This window comes from Oryzias latipes, chromosome 6, assembly GCF_053564925.1.
Source record: "Oryzias latipes strain Hd-rR chromosome 6, Olatipes_Hd-rR_3.1".
Taxonomy (NCBI): domain Eukaryota; kingdom Metazoa; phylum Chordata; class Actinopteri; order Beloniformes; family Adrianichthyidae; genus Oryzias; species Oryzias latipes.
The window spans coordinates 1,839,849-1,862,367 of record NC_136242.1 but is presented as its reverse complement, the minus strand read 5'-3'; the positions used below and the strand labels follow the sequence as shown (position 1 = coordinate 1,862,367).

The 22,519-nt window shown below is 43.1% G+C and overlaps 2 protein-coding genes across 7 annotated transcripts in view; both read left to right on the top strand.

Moving 5' to 3' along the window:
• ptprz1a (protein tyrosine phosphatase receptor type Z1a) overlaps window positions 1–22,519 on the top strand; it is an 88,608-nt gene that overhangs the window by 40,041 nt on the left and 26,048 nt on the right. For 2 of the 6 annotated variants that reach the window (XM_078948205.1, XM_023955431.2), the window contains exons 11-23: window positions 4,365–4,402; window positions 4,499–5,045; window positions 10,443–10,581; window positions 12,082–12,170; window positions 13,443–13,528; window positions 16,908–16,928; window positions 18,226–18,322; window positions 20,509–20,585; window positions 20,803–20,937; window positions 21,069–21,203; window positions 21,389–21,552; window positions 21,632–21,767; window positions 21,940–22,086. In XM_078948205.1, coding sequence (XP_078804331.1) covers window positions 4,365–4,402; window positions 4,499–5,045; window positions 10,443–10,581; window positions 12,082–12,170; window positions 13,443–13,528; window positions 16,908–16,928; window positions 18,226–18,322; window positions 20,509–20,585; window positions 20,803–20,937; window positions 21,069–21,203; window positions 21,389–21,552; window positions 21,632–21,767; window positions 21,940–22,086 — 1,811 coding nt within the window. Of the gene's footprint in view, window positions 1–4,364; window positions 4,403–4,498; window positions 6,447–10,442; window positions 10,582–12,081; window positions 12,171–13,442; window positions 13,529–16,907; window positions 16,929–18,225; window positions 18,323–20,508; window positions 20,586–20,802; window positions 20,938–21,068; window positions 21,204–21,388; window positions 21,553–21,631; window positions 21,768–21,939; window positions 22,087–22,519 lie in introns of all 6 variants that reach the window. The other 4 variants (XM_023955428.2, XM_023955427.2, XM_023955430.2 and 1 more) reach the window with 3 other exon arrangements.
• On the top strand, window positions 7,419–10,436 carry LOC144992375 (uncharacterized). The gene has a single exon (XM_078948207.1). The coding sequence runs from the start codon at window positions 7,543–7,545 to the stop codon at window positions 10,321–10,323; it is 2,781 nt and encodes a 926-aa protein (XP_078804333.1). The 5' UTR covers window positions 7,419–7,542; the 3' UTR covers window positions 10,324–10,436.

Here is a 22,519-nt window from a genome sequence, read left to right as displayed (position 1 = left end):
AATTCAAGACAAATTTAATTCATTTAATTTCTTAAGTGATATCTCTCGACAATCATTTCTAGTATTTCTTCCAGACAAAATCTGTTATCAGTTACTTTTTAATGTCAGAATTCATGAATGTTTTCCCTCTGTTCACTTTACACGAATATATTTCTGTTTTTAACACCACGTAAAAACAGTTTTGGATGAAAATATTCAAAATGCAACAACAATGAATTGATTCTAAACGAAAGCAGTTCTTTGACGGTGATGCCAGCCTGATGTTTTGCCTCAGTTTACATCTGTTGAAGTCATCGTTTCCTCTCCTCTGGTCTGTGTACATCGTTTTTCTGTGTTAGCGTTAGTTTTCACTTGTCCTCATTTACCCTGATGCACAGAAATGATTGTGCTTTGTCACTGTAAGTCTGTGATTAATTAAATTTTTATGGCTCATGTCAGAGCTTTAGTGTCAGCGGACGCAAGCATCTGCTTATCTTTTATCTTTGCCTTCATAGAGTTTTCTGTTCTGGGTTTGCCAAGTCAGCAGTTTGCTCAGTCTGTTAAAGCCTTAGTCACAGCTGCCCCTATGGATGGATGCGGACTGTCTGCGGGGGCAAAATTGTGGGGCATAGAGGTGGTCCACAGGAAATATCAGTGTTGTAGACTGCTTGATGAAACAAAGGCACATCACTTTTCTTTTTTTTTCTACCGCCACCAAATTCTGCGTTCTGCACTAGAGGGCCATTAGTGCTGGGATAAATGTGCACCCCTTGTCTGCAGCCTGATTGTCAGAAATGAGGAAATTAGGCTGAGTGTGTTTTGTGTGGGTGTCCTACAGGCACTTACGTATCAAGTGCACACCCTGTGTGAGCAGCATTGTGTGCGGTCAGTTAAAGGCCGGTACTCATACCTTTCTATGGACTAGTGTGGCATAAGGACACCCAAAGGAATCCCCCGTACATTTCAAGTGAGAGAAACTTACATTTTCCTTACAAATACCTCATGATACACGTACCACACACATTAAGTAGTATATTTCATGTATATGACACTCCTTAAGACGGCCGTACGAGCCTCAAGGGAACTACAAGACACATCTGTTCTCCCTTTAATATCCAGCTGCTCCTCTCTATGAGCCTCCAAAGGGCCCAGACAACCCGAAACCCCACACAGCACCTGTAACCCCATATGCCTGTGACCAAGGTTTCACTTAGTCCCCAGAAAATCCTCCTGTTTCTTATTTTTCTCATTGTTTAGTGTTTGAGCATCTAAACTGGCCTAAAACTCAAACAGGAACAAACCAGCAGACGAGAAGCAGTTTGAGCTGGACGCCTGACCTCTGTGGTCCAGATGCTCTTGTTCCTGAAGCCGCTTCAAAGAAAACTACAGACCTGGGGCCTCATTTATAAAACTTTGCGTAGGATTTGCGTCAGAAGTGGCGTACGGATGAAACATAGGACGTGCGTACGCACAGAAATATTCGGAGTTATAAAACCGTGCGCACGCACATCCTACGCATCTTTCCGTTAATAAATCACAACCGATTCTAAATGCAGCGCAGCTTTTGCGGCTTTATGACACGCCCATAGTTGCCCATAAATAGTCCATGTAACGCCCACAAATGAATATTCATTGATTGGGAAACCATGCCAAACACAGAGGAAATCAAAACAACGTAACTTCACTCAATGTGAAGTAGAAGTTATCGTTGGCGAGGTGGAAAAGAAGGGAAAAATGTTGTTTGGCGGGCACAGTGTGGGCATTACTGATGCCATAAAGGCACTTGAGTGGCAAACGGTGGCAGACGCCGTAAATGCTGTAGCCTCACAACCTCGGACCGTGGCCGAAATAAAAAAGAAAAGGTCGGACATCAAAGTCGAGGCAAAAAAACGTCTGGCGCTGCATCGCCAGCAGAGTGTGTCTGCCACGGGGGGGGGGGGACACCGGAGCTGACCCCTCTTGATGAGAGACAAGCGGCAAGAATAGGGGAATCCCTTAGTGGAGTGGTGACTGAGGCGCAGGGGGACGCCGACGCGCCAAATGCACCGGGTGACACACCCCCAAAAGCCCGCAGAGGAAGTCTGAACCGGCTCATAAGCCACTCGTCCTCGTTTGCCAGCAAGTCTTCTTGCTGTCTAAAGATGCGTTCACTCCGAATTCTTCCATTTGCCACATCTTCTAAGAGCGCAAGATCAGCCATTGTGCATCATTACGCATTGTGATGGGGCATTTTATTTCCCTCCATTTAATTACATCTGACAAGCTACAGAAGTCGGTAATAATCAACGTGGAAATGGGAAATTGATCAGCGCAAATGTAATTTCTTGTTGCTTTCTGAATGGTTGAGACATACGCCATACATTGTTTTATCAAAAATAAAACAAACTAAAGGCATATGCATGAATACCATAATTCTGTACCTTATGAAGAAATGTTTTAATATGAAAACAACTTTCCCTAGTGGACAATTAATACATCTCTCTATCTATCCATCTGTCTGTCTAATTGCACCTATATCTGCTCCGCCAGACGGACACATTAACGAGAATATCAGTTTTGTACATTATTTCGTTCTGTTAACTATATTTATGAGGATGAATTGCACAACATGCCAATATTGCAGAACATATTTCACTTTTCTTTTTGCAAATAAGTGTTCATTTGAATTTCTGTTGTAATTTTGGTTTGATTTTTTTTTATTTGTTTCACTGCTGATCGATCAAACGGGTGTTCGTGTAGGCTGTTAATTGTAAGACTTGCTTTGTGAAGTCTTCATGTTATTTCTGAGAGGCAGTATTGTCATTTTCACTTTTACGTGTTTCTTCCATCTGCCGACGGCGTCGCCGTTTCTCATTTCACCCGTTTTTGTGCGTACGCCTGGGTCAGAGCTTGCGTGAAGGACCGCACATTTTCCCGTCAAGTTTGCTTTTTATAAATCTCAACTATTGCGTAGAGAGTGGCGTACGCCTTCTTTTGTGTGTACGCAACGTTTATAAATGAGGCCCCAGGACTTGATTTCATTCATTTTGTTTTAGGCTGCCTGTGGGGGCAGCACTGTCATCTGGGCTTTGATTAGGCAGCAAACAAACATTTTGTGCTGTTGCTTCCACAGAAATTGTTTAGATGATCTTAAGTAGGAGCTCTGGATGACAGCCTCTTTTTACCTGGAAACGCATCACACCAAGCATTTTATTCAGCATGCACATCCGAAGCTGACAGCAACGGCCACGGGTTGTCTGCCGAGTTCAGGAGCTTTTGTCTACAGAAATCAGTCCATTTTAGACTGCTCAATGCCTAACTGTGGTGTCCAAAGACTTTACAAAGAAGGCCAGATCTGGCAAGGTATGAGGGCCACTGATCCAACTGAACACTTTGAAACCCTTGTCATGAATGCAAATGATAAGTATCAGCCACAGCAGATACAATTTAGCTATTTGAATAAGGGAAATCTATAAATATTCAGCCAAGTGTCTTTCACAGCGCAGAGTCATCTCCAATGAACAAAGAAAAATAAAAAATAATTGCGGCAGAGTGAGTACAGAAATATAGATACAGAAATTAGACAGTTTACTTCTTCTTTGTAACAATTGCTCTTTTTAGCCACTGGTATGTGTTTTGCAGCTGTAGGGTTTTGATTTGAAAGCATAAAGATAAATGTTGTCACATTATATAAAATGTCTGTCAGACAGTCTGCTCCAATCAAAGCTACAGGTGGAGGACTTTAACTTCTGCTGTTTTGACAAAAAAACTAGAGAAAGACTTTTCTAAACGTTTTATTAAATTTGGAAAATAGACTGAATCTTTCCTATTATTTCTCATTCCTGTCAATAAAATTGGGATTTGTTCAGTTTCTTTCAAATGTTAGGTATCTTAATCCCCCACCCCCATTTCTGCCAAACCCACATAAATAAACCCCCAATCCCCTACCTCATGCTTCAGACACCAGTGTATTCTGGTTCCCATGATGCATCATGTAGCTCCTGTCAGGTAAGAGCTGCAAGCTCCACCCCTTTCTCTCCCTCTGCGTTATTTTTGACAGTCTTGTTCCTCTTAGCGCTGACATGTTTTTTCCCTCCACCCGTCCGTCCGTGTGAAAGGACCAAAAGAGATGGTGTTTTAAAGGTTTTGTGTCTGTTTTGGAGGCCACGCATGAGCCTGCTCAGCTTTCTGCATGCTGGGTCATCTGCATTTATGGAGGTTAGGGGTTTCAATGGATGAAGAAAGGTTCCCTTTATCTCCAGAATGTTCTTAAAGCTTCTTCCTCTTGTTTTTTTCCTTTGTTGTATTTCTGCCTCTCAGTATCATTTAGAACAGTGAAAACTGTTTTTAAAGGTGTGTTATGATTACACTTTTACTGCATCTGATTGTAGTTTTCTTTTTCCCAGGAAACTCTCTGGAGCTAGAGTTCGATGAGTATGGGGAGGTAAGGAGAAAGATCATCTAACACATCTGTTTCTAGATGTTCTTTAATCGATCAACTACTGCTTCCTCTGCACTCACATGACTTCCTCACCAACAGGACGTCTTAAAATCTGAGCTGTCCTGGAATGAGCTTCACCAAACCAAGACTGATGGTTTGCTTTGGGGGCCTTCAATCGCATTGATGACGACCACTGCGGTTCCTGAAGAGGATGTCACAGCTGCTGCTGCAGAGGCAGATCCAGAAAGCACCGCAGATTCAGGTCAAACTTCAAAGGACATGCCCCACCGCAGTTCTTCCTCAGGACCACCAGAGAGTTCCACTCCTTCGTATGCAAAAACACTTGGCGTAACACCGGAGGACTCCTCTGATGGAGGAACCCTGACCGTCCCAAGCTCCGCTGATCACCTGATCACCATGCCCCATGCAGGAGCTGGCAGCACCTTCCCACCACCATTTATCCAGGGATATACTGATGGAGATCTGGCCTCCAGAGCCAGAGGCCTTCCAGACAGCACACCTGAACCCACAGAGGCCCCACCTCCTTCTTCAAGAACAAGAACTTCCAGCACGCTCCTAGTGTCTGCTCCTGACTCTGTCTTGTTGAGAGGTGTTCTCTTGCAGCCGACACAGCTGCCATCCAACGGTGAGCCAAGCTCTGTATTTACCCCGTCCTCCTCTTTTACCCCTCCCCTTCTGGATCCAAGCTCCACCCTCTCCACCCGCTTGCTTGACCCTTCCACGCTGTGGGCTGTGTTTTCTGCCTCTCCACTGGACTCCCAGCATGCTGCTTCTGCACACCTCCCTAGCAAAGACCTGGCTTCTCCTTCAGCCCCCACCCTGTCTGCCTCCCTAACCCCACCCCACCCCACTGACTTTGCGCACACCAGTGTTAGTAGTGATGATAGCAGCGGCGATAATGTGCAGTCTTGGTCCTCAAGTGGTCCCTCCGTTTTTGGTCCCACTCCCCCTTTGGAAGCAGTGCTCGAACTGTCCAGCACCCTGTCTGCTGAGTCCCTCTGGGACGTGTCCCTGTTAGGCCTCTCTCTGTCCCTCCAGCCATCAGTCACGTTGTCTGGGGAGTTGAGTGCTTCTGGTGTGACTGCCAGTTTGTCCAGATCAGTGCTGGGGCAGTCAGAGGACCCCAAGTATGCTACAGGAAGCAAAATAGAGTCAATTTTCCCTGGGGTGGTCAGTGACGGCTTAGTTTTAGCAAGCGACGAGGACGTTCTGTGCAGCTGCTCCATGGAACTGTACGCCTCCTCCTCCTGGTTTCAGGCCTCCTCTCATGAACCTCTTTCAACATCTGCATGGGGTTCTTCTACCTTAGGGCTTTTCTCTGGTACTGCCCCCCTCTCGGCCTCTGGTGTGGGTATGGACGCTTCTCTGTCTGCGGTGGGCTCTGGTGGTCCGCCTACAGGCCAGACGCCGCTCTTCCATACTGCTGTTTCTCCCTCTCCGTCCTCCCAGTTTCTCCCTGCCTCCCACAGTGACCCACCATTTTCTGTTACAGCTTCAGCCACAGTGGACTCTTGGTTCTTGGCGTCAAAGGAGAACGCTGCCATCCAAACCCCCCTCCCCCCGTCCTCCCCCTCTGCTTCCCTGTTAGATCCCGCCACAGAAGGACATGTGTTGGACTCCAGCAGCAGTGCCTCTGGCTCTGCCCAGGAATCCCAGGAGGGCATAGATCAGGAGTGGGACAGGGTTCAGATCTCTGCTTCTGGGGAGGCTCTGCTCGATTATTCACCCCAGGTCTTTAGCACCACCCCTCCCTCCCTGGAACTTGATCAGACACCAGATGATCTGGAAGAACACTCCTCAGCGTTTTACTTTGACAGTGGAAGCGGCAGCGCCTTCACAGTGGAAGTAGGGGGCACTGTGCGTCTATCGGGTTCAAAGGTGACCCCAGCCCCGCCCTGGTCTGGGGGGCTGTCAGACGGAAGCGGCTCAGGGCAGGGCGACAGCCTCTATGACAATGAGACGTCTTCTGACTTCAGTATCTCTGAACACACAGAAAGAGAGTTGGAGGATGAAGAGCCAGCAGCAGGTAAAGAAAAACACCAAAACGCGTGTGGGGGGGCCTGAACCCCACCCCAACGCAGCAGAGCCTGGGGAGGCCAGACTCTAGCACAGCTACATTTCTTCACTTTAGTTTGCAAAAAGCTAAAATGTTGGACCTTTTTGAAAAATAAACTCTTGTGTCACACTTTGTTCTGAGGTTAAAGTACAAAGAGAAAGATTTTATTTTTCTGTACCTGTGTGGGTAGGACAAAGAAAGGTGCACAAAGACATGCTGACCAAACACATTGAGGGAATAACATGGAGCGATCATTTAAAATGAGGATGAAAAGGATTAGAATACACATGCAGATTTAACCCAAAATACATTTTTATTATTCTGTTTTGTTTTTTCGTGGAATCAATTGAGTTCTGTCTCGTTGGAAGCTGAATTTTTTGTATCCCAGCTGTGAGAGAGCACGCTCAGAGTGACGATGGCCTGGACTAGAAATCCTCAAACTTAAATGTTTTTATGGCTGACTGCAGGGAGCAGACAGGACTGAGGTTTTATGTAGATGGTTGGTAAGCCTGCGCCATAAATCGCAAATTTACTGTTATCGCAAAATCAAGCAGTGCAAAATGCATATCGCAGAAGTCGGCGAGAATTGCAATAAATGGTAACCTTAAATGTGCTAAAACAATCTTATGGCACCTTGAAGTATTTAACGAATCAAATAAATCCATTAATGCATTTGACCAATCGGACCCTCTATGTAGACGAGGGTTAACTTTAATTTAAATTAAACTTTTGCAGTGAAATGGAAATGTTTTTGTTGTTTTTGCTATTTGTTCATGTATCGCAAGTTATACCGTCATCGCAATATTGATCACTGATATCGCAAATCATGAGTTTTCCTCATGTCCTGCAGCCCTAATGGTTGACTTGATTTTCAGAAAGGTCAGTTTCCTCAAGCTGAGGAGAAGTTAAAAAGTTGAACTATAAAACCCTGATTTCATCACATTACTATACATGAACCCTTCTGCCTCCTCGAAGAAAGAGGGGAGGCAGAAGGGTCCGTGGCCAGAGAGAGAAGGGAAAAGGCAGGAACATAGGTTTGAGAATAGGGACTCTTAACGTTGGCACAATGACAGGGAAAGGCAGAGAGCTGGCAGACATGATGGAGAGAAGGAAGGTAGATGTACTGTGTGTGCAGGAGACAAGGTGGAAGGGCAGCAAGGCACGTAGTATTGGAGGAGGATACAAACTGTTCTATCATGGTGTTGATAGGAAGAGAAATGGGGTAGGAGTGATTCTGAAGGGGGAGTTTGTAAACAGTGTTCTAGAGGTGAAAAGAGTCTCAGACAGGATGATGAGCCTAAAGTTAGAAATTGAAGGGGTGATGGTGAATGTAGTCAGTGGGTATGCGCCACAGGTTGGCTGTGAGTTAGAAGTGAAGGAGAGATTCTGGAGTGAGTTGGATGAGGTCATAGAGAGTTTCCCCAGAGGAGAGAGAGTTGTTATTGGAGCAGACTTTAATGGGCATGTTGGTGAGGGCAACAGAGGTGATGAGGAGGTGATGGGCAGGTTTGGTGTGAAGGAAAGGAATCTGGAGGGACAGATGGTGGTGGACTTTGCGAAGAGGATGGAAATGGCTGTAGTCAACACTTACTTCCAGAAGAGAGAGGAACATAGAGTGACATACAGAAGTGGAGGTAGGAGTACCCAGGTGGACTACATCCTATGTAGACGAGGTCATTTGAGAGAGGTTATTGACTGCAAAGTGGTGGTAGGAGAGAGTGTAGCCAGACAGCACCACATGGTGGTGTGTAAGATGACTCTGGAGGTCAGGAAGAAGAAGAGAGGGAAAACAGAAAAGAAGACCAGGTGGTGGAAGCTACAGAAGGAAGAAACTTGTGAGGAATTTAGGCAGAAGTTGAGACAGGTCCTGGGTGGTCAGGATGAGCTTCCAGAGGACTGGGAAACTACAGCAGAGATTATCAGGGAAACAGGTAGGAAGGTGCTAGGTGTGTCATCTGGAAAGAGGAAAGACGGTAAAGAGACTTGGTGGTGGAATGAGGAAGTACAGGAATGCGTCCAGAGGAAGAGGTTGGCTAAAAAGAAGTGGGATGTAGAAAGGACTGAGGAAGGTAGACAGGAGTACAAGGAAGCGCAGCGTAGAGTGAAGAGAGAGGTGGCAAAGGCCAAACAGAAGGCTTACGATGAGCTATATGACAGGTTAGACACAAAGGAAGGAGAGAAGGACTTGTACAGGCTAGCCAGACAGAGAGACAGAGATGGGAAGGACGTGCAACAGATAAGGGCGATTAAGGACAGAGATGGAAAGGTGCTAACAACCCAGGAGAGTGTACAGAAAAGATGGAAGGAGTATTTTGAGGAGCTGATGAACGAGGAAAATGACAGGGAAAGAAGGGAGGAAGATGTGGTTGTTGTGGAGCAGGAAGTAGCAGAGATTGGAAAGGAGGAGGTTAGGAAGGCTCTGAAAAGGATGAAGAGCGGAAAGGCCGTTGGTCCTGATGACGTACCTGTGGAGGTATGGAAGTGCCTAGGAGAGACAGCAGTGGAATTTCTAACGAGGTTGTTCAATAGGATTTTAGAGAGTGAGAAGATGCCTGAGGAATGGAGGAGAAGCGTTCTGGTTCCGATCTTTAAGAACAAGGGTGACACGCAGAACTGCAGCAACTATAGAGGAATAAAGTTGATGAGCCACACAATGAAGCTGTGGGAAAGAGTAGTGGAAGCCAGGCTTAGGAAGAAGGTGGAGATTTGTGAGCAGCAGTATGGTTTCATGCCCCGTAAGAGCACCACTGATGCCATTTTTGCTTTGAGAATGTTGATGGAAAAGTACAGAGAAGGTCAGAAGGAGCTGCATTGTGTGTTCGTAGATTTAGAGAAGGCGTATGACAGGGTGCCGAGGGAGGAGCTGTGGTACTGTATGAGGTCGTCTGGAGTGGCAGAGAAGTATGTCAGAGTAGTTCAGGACATGTATGAGAGAAGTATGACGGTGGTGAGATGTGCTGTAGGTCAGACAGAGGAGTTCAAGGTGGAGGTGGGACTACACCAAGGATCAGCTTTGAGTCCTTTTTTGTTTGCTATGCTGATGGACAGGCTGACAGATGAGGTAAGACAGGAATCTCCCTGGACAATGATGTTTGCGGATGACATCGTAATTTGCAGTGAGAGTAGAGAGCAGGTGGAGGAACAGCTAGAGAGGTGGAGGTTTGCTCTGGAAAGAAGAGGCATGAAGGTCAGTCGTAGTAAGACAGAATACATGTGTCTGAACGAGAGGGATCAAGGTAGAAGCGTTAGGTTACAGGGGGCTGAGGTGAAGAAGGTGCAGGAGTTTAAGTACTTGGGGTCAACAGTTCAGTGTGATGGGGAGTGTGGAAAAGAGGTGAAGAGGCGAGTGCAGGCAGGTTGGAGCGGGTGGAGGAAAGTGTCAGGAGTGTTGTGTGACAGAAGAGTGCCAGCAAGACTCAAAGGAAAGGTGTACAAGACAGTGGTGAGACCAGCTCTGCTCTATGGGTTAGAGACGGTAGCAGTGAGACAGAGACAAGAGGCTGAGATGGAGGTAGCGGAGATGAAGATGTTGAGGTTCTCCTTAGGAGTGACCAGGTTAGACAGGATAAGGAACGAGTACATCAGAGGGACGGCTCATGTTGTCTGTGTTAGCGACAAAGTCAGAGAAGCCAGACTGAGATGGTTTGGACATGTTCAGAGGAGGGATAGTGGATATATTGGTAGAAGGATGTTGGAGATGGAACTGCCTGGCAGGAGGGCAAGAGGACGGCCAAAGAGGAGATATATGGATGTCTTGACAGAGGACATGAAGTTGGCTAATGTTAGGGTAGAAGATGTCCATGATAGAGTGAAGTGGAAAACGATGATTTGCTGTGGCGACCCCTGATGGGAAAAGCCGAAAGAGAAAGAAGACTATACATGAACCCATCTAACTGTTTAGGTTTCATACTTACAATGTTCTCCCTCTGAGCAGTTTCGTCTTGCTCGTGTGTTCCTCCCCTCCAGATGTTAGCAACAGTAGCCATGAATCCAGGGTGGGCTCCATCAGCGAAGGTCAGAGGAAGGCTGTGCTGCCTCTGGCTGTCATCTCCACCCTCACCGCGCTCGGTCTGATCGTCCTCATTGGAATTCTGGTCTACTGGAGGTCAGTCTGCTGCAGGTTTGCGGCTGAACATGGACCCTGTTTGCTTTTTACTTTCCCTCTTTCAGTCCTTTCTAAGACTTCGACAGAATAAGTCTATGAGGCACTCTGGAATAAAAAACCCCTTAAACCAAATTCATATTCAGCCAGAAATACTTCATTTCCTGTTTTTGAGAGGCATCGAGCAGGACGCTGCTTTTTCCCATAGTGGAAAAACAATACAAAAAAACTTCAGAAACTGAAACTTTAAGCAAGTATGAATAATGCCTGACGAGGTGTCTATCTTCAGAAATTAATGAACGATGCAGAGGCGTGAATCATCCCACAAGAAACAGACTATTTGATATACGTTGTGACACGTTGTCGTAGTAACAGTTACCAAGCCTGCCCTAATCTTGCTCTTCTGCAACAGAGGAAGGGGATATATAGTATGCCAAACGTCATGTATAGTGATCCAAAAAATAATTTCAGAGAGAAAGTTCACCTCTGAACACTTGTTTTTGTCAAGATGATGAAGCTAAACTTTGTTTTAAAGTAACAAAATCCAGAAATAGTTTCCTAGATCACTTTTACTGAAAAGAAATATCTGCTCTAATCATGAAATGTGTATCAACAAACTATTTATTTCATTAATTAACGCTAAATATATTTAGAAACACATATTTACTAACGAATAAGCAATAACTTAAGCAAGACAGACAGACAACAAACTATTGAAAATTGAACATTGCTGTTGATGGTAAAACGTGACAAAGATCCTGTCATGTCCATCATAGAGACATTTGAAGGACATAGATCTTTGCTACTGTCTTGCTGTTGTGGTCAACTGGAATAACATCTATCTGTATGTCAAACATTAAATATTTTTGGGGTTAACTTCCATACATATAACATTTGGAGTTGTTAAAACATGTATTTACCTGGTATGAAACTGTTCTTTAAAATAATAAATTGCTTTTTTTTATCAATGTATTAGTTTATTGCTTTGAATTTCAAGGTTTCTTTTTCTACTTCAAGGCTAGGGCTGAACAATTCACGGCATTTGCTAATTAACTGAGATAAGGGCATAACCTTCCACAAAGAGACTGAGACTCTCATGTTCCTAGTTTCTGTTGTTCTGGTTACCAACTGGTGTTTAGATCAGTGCAGTAATATAGAACATCCAAGCTATCTAAACTTCCTTTTGGTGTGTATTATCACTCTTTAATGAACACCCTGCAGCCAATCAGAATCGAGTATTCACCCAGACCATGGCATAAGTCCCAATTTGACTTCATGACATAATGTTTAGTCAGAAATACAGTCAGTAAAGCCTTTTTTCAGTTGTTTTCCTGGTGCTTTTTGTCTTTTTGAAAAGAAGAAGCACAGATGTTCAGTTAAACGTCTGCCCTCTTTATTAAAACATATTCTGGAGATGAGCGTTGTCTTGCAGCAGGTTTTGTGATTTCATTGCATGGGGTGTACCTTGAGATGACACGATGGATGATGTTTGTGTGTCTGCAGAGTGTGTTTTCAGACGGCGCACTTCTACATCAATGACACCTCATCTGCCAGAGTCATCATTGCACAGCCGTCTGCTGCACCACAGGATGGTAATGAACCCCTCTGCATTTACCAGAAGCTGATCTCAGGAACTCAAACAGCGCTTGCTCTCCGTAGATAGGAGATGCTTTTATTGCATATAAAACTTGAATCATATAAAGTGGTTAAGGAGTAAGATACACTACGGTTGGGATCTAAGTCTGACAGAAATCTGATTTAAATTGTTTTTAGTTCAACTTTTACTTAAACTGTCATTCTGATTCATGTTCTACAGTGATCCCCCCTCAGCTTCAAACACCACCTGCTCTAAGCATTGTGGGAATGAGAGGAAATATTGGCGCCAAGTACAGAGAGCAGTTTTCCTCAGCAGATGACGTCTGCATGATTCTTCTTACCCCTTGTGCTATCTTAGATGACCCCCCCCCCTTACATTGACGTGTTCTCCCTACCATGACAAAGGTGGATAAAGGTGGAAAGATTTCATGTAATCCATGGACACCAGTGAAGATCACAAATCATTGAAGAAAAAAGGTTCAGAGCTCTGTCTAGTGGGTCTAGATGACCCAACTCCCAATGTTAAACTGCCTAGGATAGCACAAGGGTTACATAGATGCGTTATCGTAGCTGTTAGAAATGTGTCCTTGTTGTGTTGTTCAAATGTTCTCAGCTTCTTCCAAAGGTGTTCCTCAGAGCCATCCAAACTATAAACAGCCACAGATGGATCTTTTCCTCATTTCTACGTGGAAACCCCCCCTCTTTAACTTTCTGACCAATCACGCAGTAGTTATCTCCTAATGATGCCGTGAAAGAACCATCTGAGGACACCATATTTTAGGACTGAGGAGAACATATTGTTTTGGGCTTGATAGGACGTTTGAACGAATCTGCCTTCAAAGCTTCTTCTCTTTCATGAGGGGAGAGTTATCTTTTTTTTTTTTTTTTTAACTTGTCCTGTCCAACAGCTAGGCAGGCAGATGAGAGCTGAGGGCCTCTTGTGTTGGACATATTTTACTTTAACAAGAGGGGTTATTAATCTTCAGACAAACCAAAGGTGTGACTGAACAAACCCCTTTTGTAATTGAGGCCAAACTTTATTCATTTCAACCATGATTGAAAAGTTTTCTGACTCCATTTCCATCTGAACTGTTCAAGATATTATCTGGATGAGTCTGATTCTCTGTGAGAAATGTGTTTGTGTTTGAAGAAGTCCTCTCTTTGCTTGATTGTGCTTCCATCTCATTTTCTTCGTCTGGAAGCAGGAACTCACATGCCCTGGTTGATAAAGACTGGCATCCTGACTCTGTTTGTATCCAATCTTGCAGAAGAGCAAACAGCGTTTCCTCTGAAGGACTTTGTTGAACATGTGGCTGATCTTCACAGCAGTCAAGGCTTCCAGCGAGAGTTTGAGGTATGAAAACCGACCTATCTGTCTGCAGCATACACCTGTGCAGAAGTCAGGTGCAGATGCTGAGTGTCTGCATGCAGCATGAAGCTCTATGAGAGGAGAGTGTTTGGATAAGATTTAAGTCCAAAGGTGAGGGGGCCATGAGTTTGCCTGTTGCAGAGCATGTTGAGGTCATGATGAGCACGTGCATGAAGAACATGAACAAAGAGCGTGTTTCTGCTTTTGTTCTGTGAGCAAATCCCCCACCCGCCCCAAAAAAATCATAGGCTCTCACATGTACTACTGAGTTCATTTGTCTAATCTCTCGTCATTGTAATGGTTGTTATAAGGCAGGATGCAATGACAGGGAAATAAGATAAACTTAAACAATATATGCATTTAATATGGCAAAATGACATTACTGGCAAACATAACAATAAGACAATGAAACAAAAACAACTTGTAACATGCAAAATAATTCCCACATAGAATAAGTGAACATTTTACTAAAATTAAAGTTCAACATTTGAGTTGTGACATGGAGCAGCACTGATTTACACTCAGCCACACTTGGAAACCATTTGGCAGTTTATACCCTTGTCCAGTCACTAGTTCTGGACATCAGGCATGAAGGCATTGAGTCCAATTTGAAAATTCTTTGGTATAACTTGAGTGTGGATTCAAACCCACGATCTCGAGCAGACTCTGGGCATGTTTAAGTTGTATTTTTCCTTTTTTTTTTAAATGATAATAATGGATTGGATTTTTCTGCACTTTTCCAGACGCTCAAAGCGTTTACATTGTGTCCATTATTAATTCACCCCTCATTCATTCATGGTGATGCTAACTACTGTTGTAGCCACGGCTGCCCTGGGGCAGACTGACAGAGGCGTGGCTGCCAGTTTACGCCTATGGCCCCCCTGACCATCACCGGGACATTCATACACATTCACACACCAGTGGAGCCACACTGGAGGCAGGGAGGATGAAATGTCTTGCCCAAGGACACAACAAGAGTTGACAACAGTTCAGATGGGAGTGGGGATCAAACCGGCAACCCTTCTATCATTGACTGAGGCACTGCAGAAGAGTATTTCTAACCCTCGATTACCTGTGACATTCCTGTGTCTTATCTCAATGTCAGTTTGGCTGAAATTAGACGTCGTAATCTTATCCTCCCAGAACGGACAGTCCGGTTTGACCGTCCATGTTTCCTTCCTTTTCGGTTTTAAAGACGCTTGACTTTTCCAGCCGATCTGTGTCCCTAGTTTGATACTCCTCGGGGGGTATTCCAGAAAGCAGGTTATGCTAGCTCCCACGATAAGTTTGAGGCTAAGGAAGTTGATAACCTCAGCTTTCGGTTCCAGAAATGGAGGTATGTTTCAGGGTAGGTCAAGTTGCCATAGCAACTCATGCTGTTGATCCAACTTAATTATTTGCTTCAGTTAAGATAAATTATTTTTTTAGGTCACCTTAAAAATTACATGTAGTTTTCAGACAATTATTTTCCTTTCGTTCAAATTAATTCAATTAAGTAGGTGTAACTTTGATGCTGCTGTTAGATCGGCACCGCAAGGGATTCTGGGATATCATTCCCTTTGCCTGTCTGGACGGATTTGGGTTTAAGTGTGGGTTTTTGACAGAATGTGTTTAGTTGTCTAGCTATTTTACTGTGTTTTGCCGTGTTTGGCCGAGTTATTTTGTCCTACTATGCTTACGTCTCTGCACCATGAGTGACAGGGAGGGAGAGGATGATGAGTTTATATAGCACCCCTACAAGTGTAATCTGTTATGACAATGATGGAAAATTCTTTATTGGATTTTTGCACTCCGTGTATTTTTTTTCCGTCCTTTTTTATTTTTATAAAAATGAGCATATCTGTCGGCTCAAACTTAGACATATGAGAGTTCAAGAAATATAAGTAATTAAGATTGAAAAAAGATTAATGGAGTAATGTGATATTTAGCTAGATAAATACGTAAAAATTGAGTTGTATAAACAATTATTGAGTTTAAACAACTCAATATATATATAAATATATATATATATATATATATATATATATATATATATATATATATATATATATATATATATATATATATATATATATATATATATATATATATAAATGCGTCACAAGGAAAATGGAAACGAGATCAGAAATTTTGTCTGTTATTTTTCTCTAAGCAGAAACTCTTTTTTTTGATGATGCAGCCGTGTTACGTTTTTTGATGGACTTATAATCTTTATCCGCCGTCATTAAAATCTCAGTCTCCGTCTGCCTTCCGTCTCATGTGTCTTGCTTTCTTTTTTTTTTCTCCAAGCGTTTCCATGGTGACTCCATGGAAAAATGTCTTTATGTACCTCCTGTGCACGTGCATTAACCCAAGGTTACCAAGTCGAGCATAATTACGCCAACTCATATCTGGTCTTTTAGCACCGACATACCCAGAGTAAGCAAGTTCAGGCGGATTTCAGCCAGAGTTCAGGCTTAAAGTCAGGCTAGTTTAAACATGCTTCCTGGGGGGTATTCCAGGAATTTTCTTTCACTGTCATAACAGCACTAAGCGGTAGGGGTGCTATATAAACTCATCATCCTATCCTTTACTCTCACTCATGGTGCAGAGACGTAAGCATAGTAGGACAAAATAGCTCGGCCAATCACGGTGAAACACAGTAAAACAGCTATACAACTAAACAAATTTTGTAAAAAATCCACACTTAAACCCAGATCCGTCCAGACAGGCAAAGGGAATGATATCCCAGAATCCCTTGCGGTGCCGATCTAACAGCAGCATCAAAGTTACACCTACTTAATTGAATTAATTTGAAGAAAGGAAAATAACTGTCTGAAAACTACGTGTAATTTTTAACAAAAAAAATTTTAACAAAAAAAATGATTTATCTTAACTGAAGCAAATAATAAAGTTAAATCAAAGTAAAAAGTTTATCTTTCCAACATCCATATATGGTCTTATCACCCTCTCCTGGTGGAAAAATTATTATCTGAGCTTCTTCATCCACTAAATCATCTTCAAATGGACACGCCATGCTGCTTCACCTCTCTGAAAACAAACTAACCTTCAACTAAACCTGCTCCAGACCAGGTTATGTTCAGAGCATGAGTTGCCATGGTAACTTGACCTACCCTGAAACATAACTCCATTTCTGGAACCGAAAGCTGAGGTTATCAACTTCCTTAGCCTCAAACTTAGCGTGGGAGCTAGCATAACCTGCTTTCTGGAATACCCCCCTGGAATACCCCCCTGGTGTTGCAACAGTGTCGACTCTTCTGCAACACACTGCGAGCTACACTTTGTGTTGCTTTTTAACTTTTGTCTCTGCACCTCTGTGTTGTCGTGGAAACGTCCTGGCTGCCTGCTGCTTCTTCGTGGTTAGATGCTGAAGGAGAGTTACGAGGTAAGACTCTCCTGCAGTTTGCTTCCTGCTGACCCTGTTGCACAGTGTTTTCATATTGTTGTTGACAAAAGTCCAGTTTCTGGTTAGAGTACTTACATGCGTTTGATTGACCTGGTTATCAGAGAAACCAGCTCACAGTTTTGCATGCACAGCATGTTTTCACAGAGGAAGCACCACCCTTTCCTCTAGCTCTGGGGTTTGGAACCTTAAATGTTTACAATAATTGCATTGTTACAGCCTTATATTTTTCAGCATATAGCTATTTTAACTTTATTCTTCTCTGATGGCAGCACAATCAAGTTCCTGTCAAAATAAACTACAACCTGTGTTAAATCAGATCCTCCTGCTGCAGCAGATTTACTACAATTAGAGATGCTACAAAGACAAACATGGAATTTTCTATCACCATGATTTTAGTGTGCAGTCATCCTTTTTCTCCTATTCCCTGTTAAATATAAACATGAAAGCCTTGCTCAAGAATCTTTTTGTTTTAAAATCTATACATGTAAAGGCAGTTTTATACTTTAAGTACTTTGCCTCTAATAAGCTACTACACAATGTTGTACAGCAGAAGATAACAATATGTGCTTTACGCTTATTTTAATAATAAACCACTTCAATAAAATATTCAGCCTTTTACTATTGTTGGTCACTAAACAGAAACTTAAAACTTTATTAACTAAAACAAATAAACCAATGCTTTCAGAAAATAAATCTTTATTTATTTAAATGTTTCATTTGTTTAGAAGGCAAAAGTAACAATAGCGGGATAGAAGGAGCCGCATGTGGAGCTGGAGTCTATGGATCCTTTCATCCCTTCACTAACAGCTTTCCTCTTTGAATTTAGAATCTGCAGACTCTGGTGATAACGATGTTCTAGAGTTTTTATTATTAATATGAAAATATTTAACTGAACATTCTAAAATAAAATAAATCAATATCCTTGATTTCAGACCAAAAATATAAACCCCACAGAATTAGCTAGTGTAGTACTAAACACCCTCAGGTTAACGAGTGAGCATTTTTTTCTTAATGGGAAACTAGAGCACCATAAAATATTCACCGCTGAACTGGCTCTCAACTAAATGTAAACTGGTTAACTAGTGCCACAAATGCTAGTGCGGACATAACTAAATTGACTTTCTTCTGTCTTGTTTGAGAACAATTTAGATAATCGAATTGATTTTTAGACTAGATTTAAAAACAAAAGAATGTTATAATTCCTTTCAAAGTTCAGATTCACCTGTGTTCTAAGCATGTGTGTGTGCTTGTGTTGATGTGTGCTGGCTTTCTGCAGGAGGTGCAGGAATGCACAGTAGACATGGAAATGACGATGGACAGTGCCAACCATCCTGACAATAAAGTCAAGAACAGATACAGCAACATCCTGGCCTGTAAGTGCGCACAATTGCAGCTACACCTGCAGAGTCCTTCTGAGTCGTGAATCTTTATCTGTTGTAGTAGGTTTAGGGGATGTCATCTGGACTTGGTTATTAAAGTTAGAAGACGTTTCGCCTCTTATCCAAGAGGCTTTGTCAATTCTGAATTAGCTGGTCTAAGAGCTGGTATATATATGCGTCCATGGGGGAGGAGTCAGACCTGAAACTGGAGGTATTGTCCACTTAGCCTACATGGTTTCGGGTCGTTAATAGTCCTTTGTCCTCAGCTGGGGGTTGGAGACCCAGTGACTCGCTCTCCACATTGGTCCTCTCTTTCAGCGGTTAACGACTCAGGTGGAACTGGTTCGGTTTGTTTAGGTTTCAAGACACTGCCGTAGATGGATGGAAGAATAAACCTGAGACCACCATTCTTATTAAGAGAAGGTTTATCCTTCTTGACAAAGATGGCTTCTTTTGACAAAGCCTCTTGGATAAGAGGCGAAACGTCTTCTAACTTTAATAACCAAGTCCAGATGACATCCCCTAAACCTACTACAATGGAACCAACCTGGATGAATGAGAGTCTTCATAGACATCTTTATCTGTGTCATCATCTGCGTGATGACACGCTAAAATACCACAAAGCATGATATCAATGCTGTAGTGTTGAATTCCAGGCTGAAAGGGTTGGACTCCTGCTTTATAATATTACTTTGCCGTATCTGCTATTGATAACGTTGATCACATGTGTTTTCTGAGTAGTAAGCTACAAGGGCATAGTTAAAAAACAACAAGCACCACGCCATCTTTTGAAGAGTGCTGTTTGCCACCTGTGAAACTGAGACCATGCCCAAGGAAATTTATTGTAAAATACTGGTCATTTGGCCAGTGAGTCTGTGGACTACAGTCTCATGCACCTGTCTGCATCAATCTGCTTATGCCTGCATCTTTCTGTCTGTTTGCAGCTGTCTAGATCTGTCTGCATTTGTATGTGTCTGTATGCATTTTTCTGTGTCTGTCTGCAATTAATTATTTCTGTCTTCTCTGTGTCTGTCTGCATTTGTCTGTCTGTCTGCATTTGTCTATGTGCCTTTGTCTGTGTCTGTCTGCTTTGGTCTATGTCTGTCTCCATTTCTCTATGTCTGTCTGAATTTATCTGTCTGTCTGCATTTGTCTGTGTCTGCATTTGTCTGTGTCTGCATTTGTCTGTGTCTGTCTGCTTTTGTCTGCGTCTGTATGAATTTGTCTGTGTCTGTCTGTATTTATCTGTTTCTGTCTGCATTTGTCTATGTCTGTCTGCATTTGTCTGTCTGTCTGCATTTCTCTCTGTCTGTCTCCATTTCTCTATGTCTGTCTGCATTTATCTGTCTGTCTGCTTTTGTCTGCGTCTGTATGAATTTTTCTGTGTCTGTCTGTATTTATCTGTTTCTGTCTGCATTTGTCTGTGTCTGTCTGCATGTATCTGTGTCTGTTTGCATTTGTCTATATCTGTCTGAATTTGTATATGTCTGCATTTGTCTATGTCTGACTGCATTTGTCTATGTCTGTCTGCATTTATTTGTCTGTCTGCATTTGTCTGTGTCTGTCTGTATTTATCTGTTTCTGTCTCCATTTGTCTATGTCTGTCTGCATTTATCTGTCTGTCTGCATTTGTCTATATCTGTCTTTATTTGTCTGTGTCTGTCTGCATTTATTTGTTTCTCTCTGCATTTGTCCATGTCTGTCTGAATTTGTCTATGTCTGTCTGCATGTGTCTGTGCATTTGTCTGTGTCTGTATGCATTTGTCTGTCTGTCTGCATGTATCTGTGTCTGTCTGCGTTTGTCTGTCTGTCTGCACTTGTCTATGTCTGTCTGCATTTCTCTGTTTCTGTCTGCATGTGTCTGTGTCTGTCTGTATTTATCTGCTTATGTCTGCATTTGTCTGTCTGTCTGCATTTATGTTTCTGTCTGCATTTGTCTGTGTCTGTCTGCATTTATCTGTTTCTGTCTGCATGTGTCTATGTCTGTCTGCATATCTTCACATGTCATCCTGTTGCTTCTGTCTGTGTCCCACAACATCTGTCTGTTTGTGTTTGCATCTACAGTATCTGCAGCCATGTGTGTTTGCTTCTGTCTGCATCTGTATGTATATTTGAAGAGAAATGCATTTTAACGGGAGTGATGGTTAGTGAGTGAATTGTTTTTTATTCTTTCTCCTCAGATGACCACAGCCGAGTACGGCTGCAGGCTCATAAAGATGGAAAGACAACAGACTACATTAACGCCAACTTTGTGGATGTGAGTGGCTGTTGATTTCACATCCGAGCTTTCGGCCTGCTGAGTCCCTTATCTTCCCTTTTCTGTGACACTGCTTCATGTTTTCTCTCAGTCGTTCTTCATGATCTTCTTGTTTCAGAATAACAGCCAACTCCATATGTAGCTGGTAGTTGGAGCTGCATGGTTCCACATCACTCAACCACTCGTTCAGCCGCTTGCGTTCTTGTGTGTTTCTCAGGGTTTTCAGAAACCAGGTGCATACATTGCTGCTCAGGGACCAGTGAAGTCCACTACAGAAGACTTCTGGAGAATGATCTGGGAGAAAGACGTGCGCACCATCGTTATGATCACAAACCTGGTGGAGAAAGGACGAGTGAGTCTCTATCAGCTCATTTTATAGTTGAACTTGACATTCTTACCACAGATTTAGAGGAGGGTAGACTGCTTTTGGTTAGGAGTTTTAATGATGTCCTCCGTCTCCTCTGTCACATGTGTGTCCTTCAGAGGAAGTGTGATCAGTACTGGCCTCTGGAGTTACAGGAGGATTATGGCAATTTGTTGGTGACACTGAAGAGCAGCAAAGCCTTGGCCTTCTACACTGTGAGGACCTTCTCAGTGTGGGACACCCTAGGCAAAAAGGTTAGACACTAACTGAATACAAGATATTCATTATGGTCACAGTAATTGAGGTTGTAATAATGTTTTCTGTAATTTTGGTGATGATCTATTGGTTCAATTTTTGAGAATTTTATGACATTCATTTTCATTTGTAATCACTGACACGCCACTTTTGTCTTCAACTTTTCCCACCTGTACCCCTGCAGGTCTCTCAGAAGGGGCGTGGCAAGGAACGAACAATAACACAGTACCATTACACCCAGTGGCCAGACATGGGTGTCCCAGAATTCACTCTGCCAATCCTCAGCTTCATCCGTAAGTCCTCTAGAGCAGGGCAGGAGGGACCGGGTCCCATGCTGGTGCATTGCAGGTAGGTGGAAGTCCTTCAGGCAGTGTCACTGCAGCTTAGCAAATCTATGACTACACGTTGTCCTCTTTTGCTGTCTCAGCGCTGGGGTAGGCCGCACAGGAACGTACATCGCTCTGGACAGCATGCTAAAGCAGATCCAGGAGGAAGGCAAAGTCAACATCACAGGCTTCCTCAAGCATATCCGCACTCAACGAAACTACCTGGTTCAGACCAAGGTGAGATCCTGAGACACTTTCATGCCAACCCTTCATCACCACTACCAGTCTAGACTCATGTTTGCATGTCATAAGCTTTAAGTCAGAGCGGACCTCTGTGACTGAAGCTGACTGACCTGTTTCATGTCTCAGAAGAATCATTATGGAAAACTGGGTTTCCCTCCCTATGCAGGAACAATACATCTTTATCCATGACACCCTGGTGGAAGCCATCTTGTCTGGAGAGACAGAGGTGGCTGCAGCTCACCTGCACAGGTACGTCGGAGAACTGCTCACCCCAGGACCTTCTGGGAAGACAGGTCTGGACAAACAGTTTGAGGTACACAACTCCCTAAATACTCACTTTTCACTGTTGCTGCTGTACATTCAAAGACACTAAAGGGAAAAAAAACTATCTGCAGTGATTCCCAGTAAAGAGTAAAAAAACTCTGAACATGCCATTCAGTTCAGAAAAGAGAACCCTCTGCCTCATTTCAATCCTGTAAACATTTGAGTGGTGCAGCTCTTCAATCAAAGAAAGTTTTAGAATAAGAGCAAAGTTTTAGGTTTTGTGTTCTTATTGGACGCACCAAAAAATGTAGGGATTTATCTTTTTACCTCTTTGCTAACTGACTTGATAATTTCTGAAAAGTTAACTGATATAATTGTATATAATACTGGCTCTCATTAAATAAACTTTATTAGCAACAAATGAGGAACAATGGCGAGGTCACGAGCGACCTCTCTGTTGAGACAGTGCTACTGCGGACCTC

Excerpts from the sequence above, each read along its gene's own strand:
- LOC144992375 (XM_078948207.1), top strand. The coding sequence starts at position 7,543 with ATGACAGGGAAAGGCAGAGAGCTGGCAGACATGATGGAGAGAAGGAAG.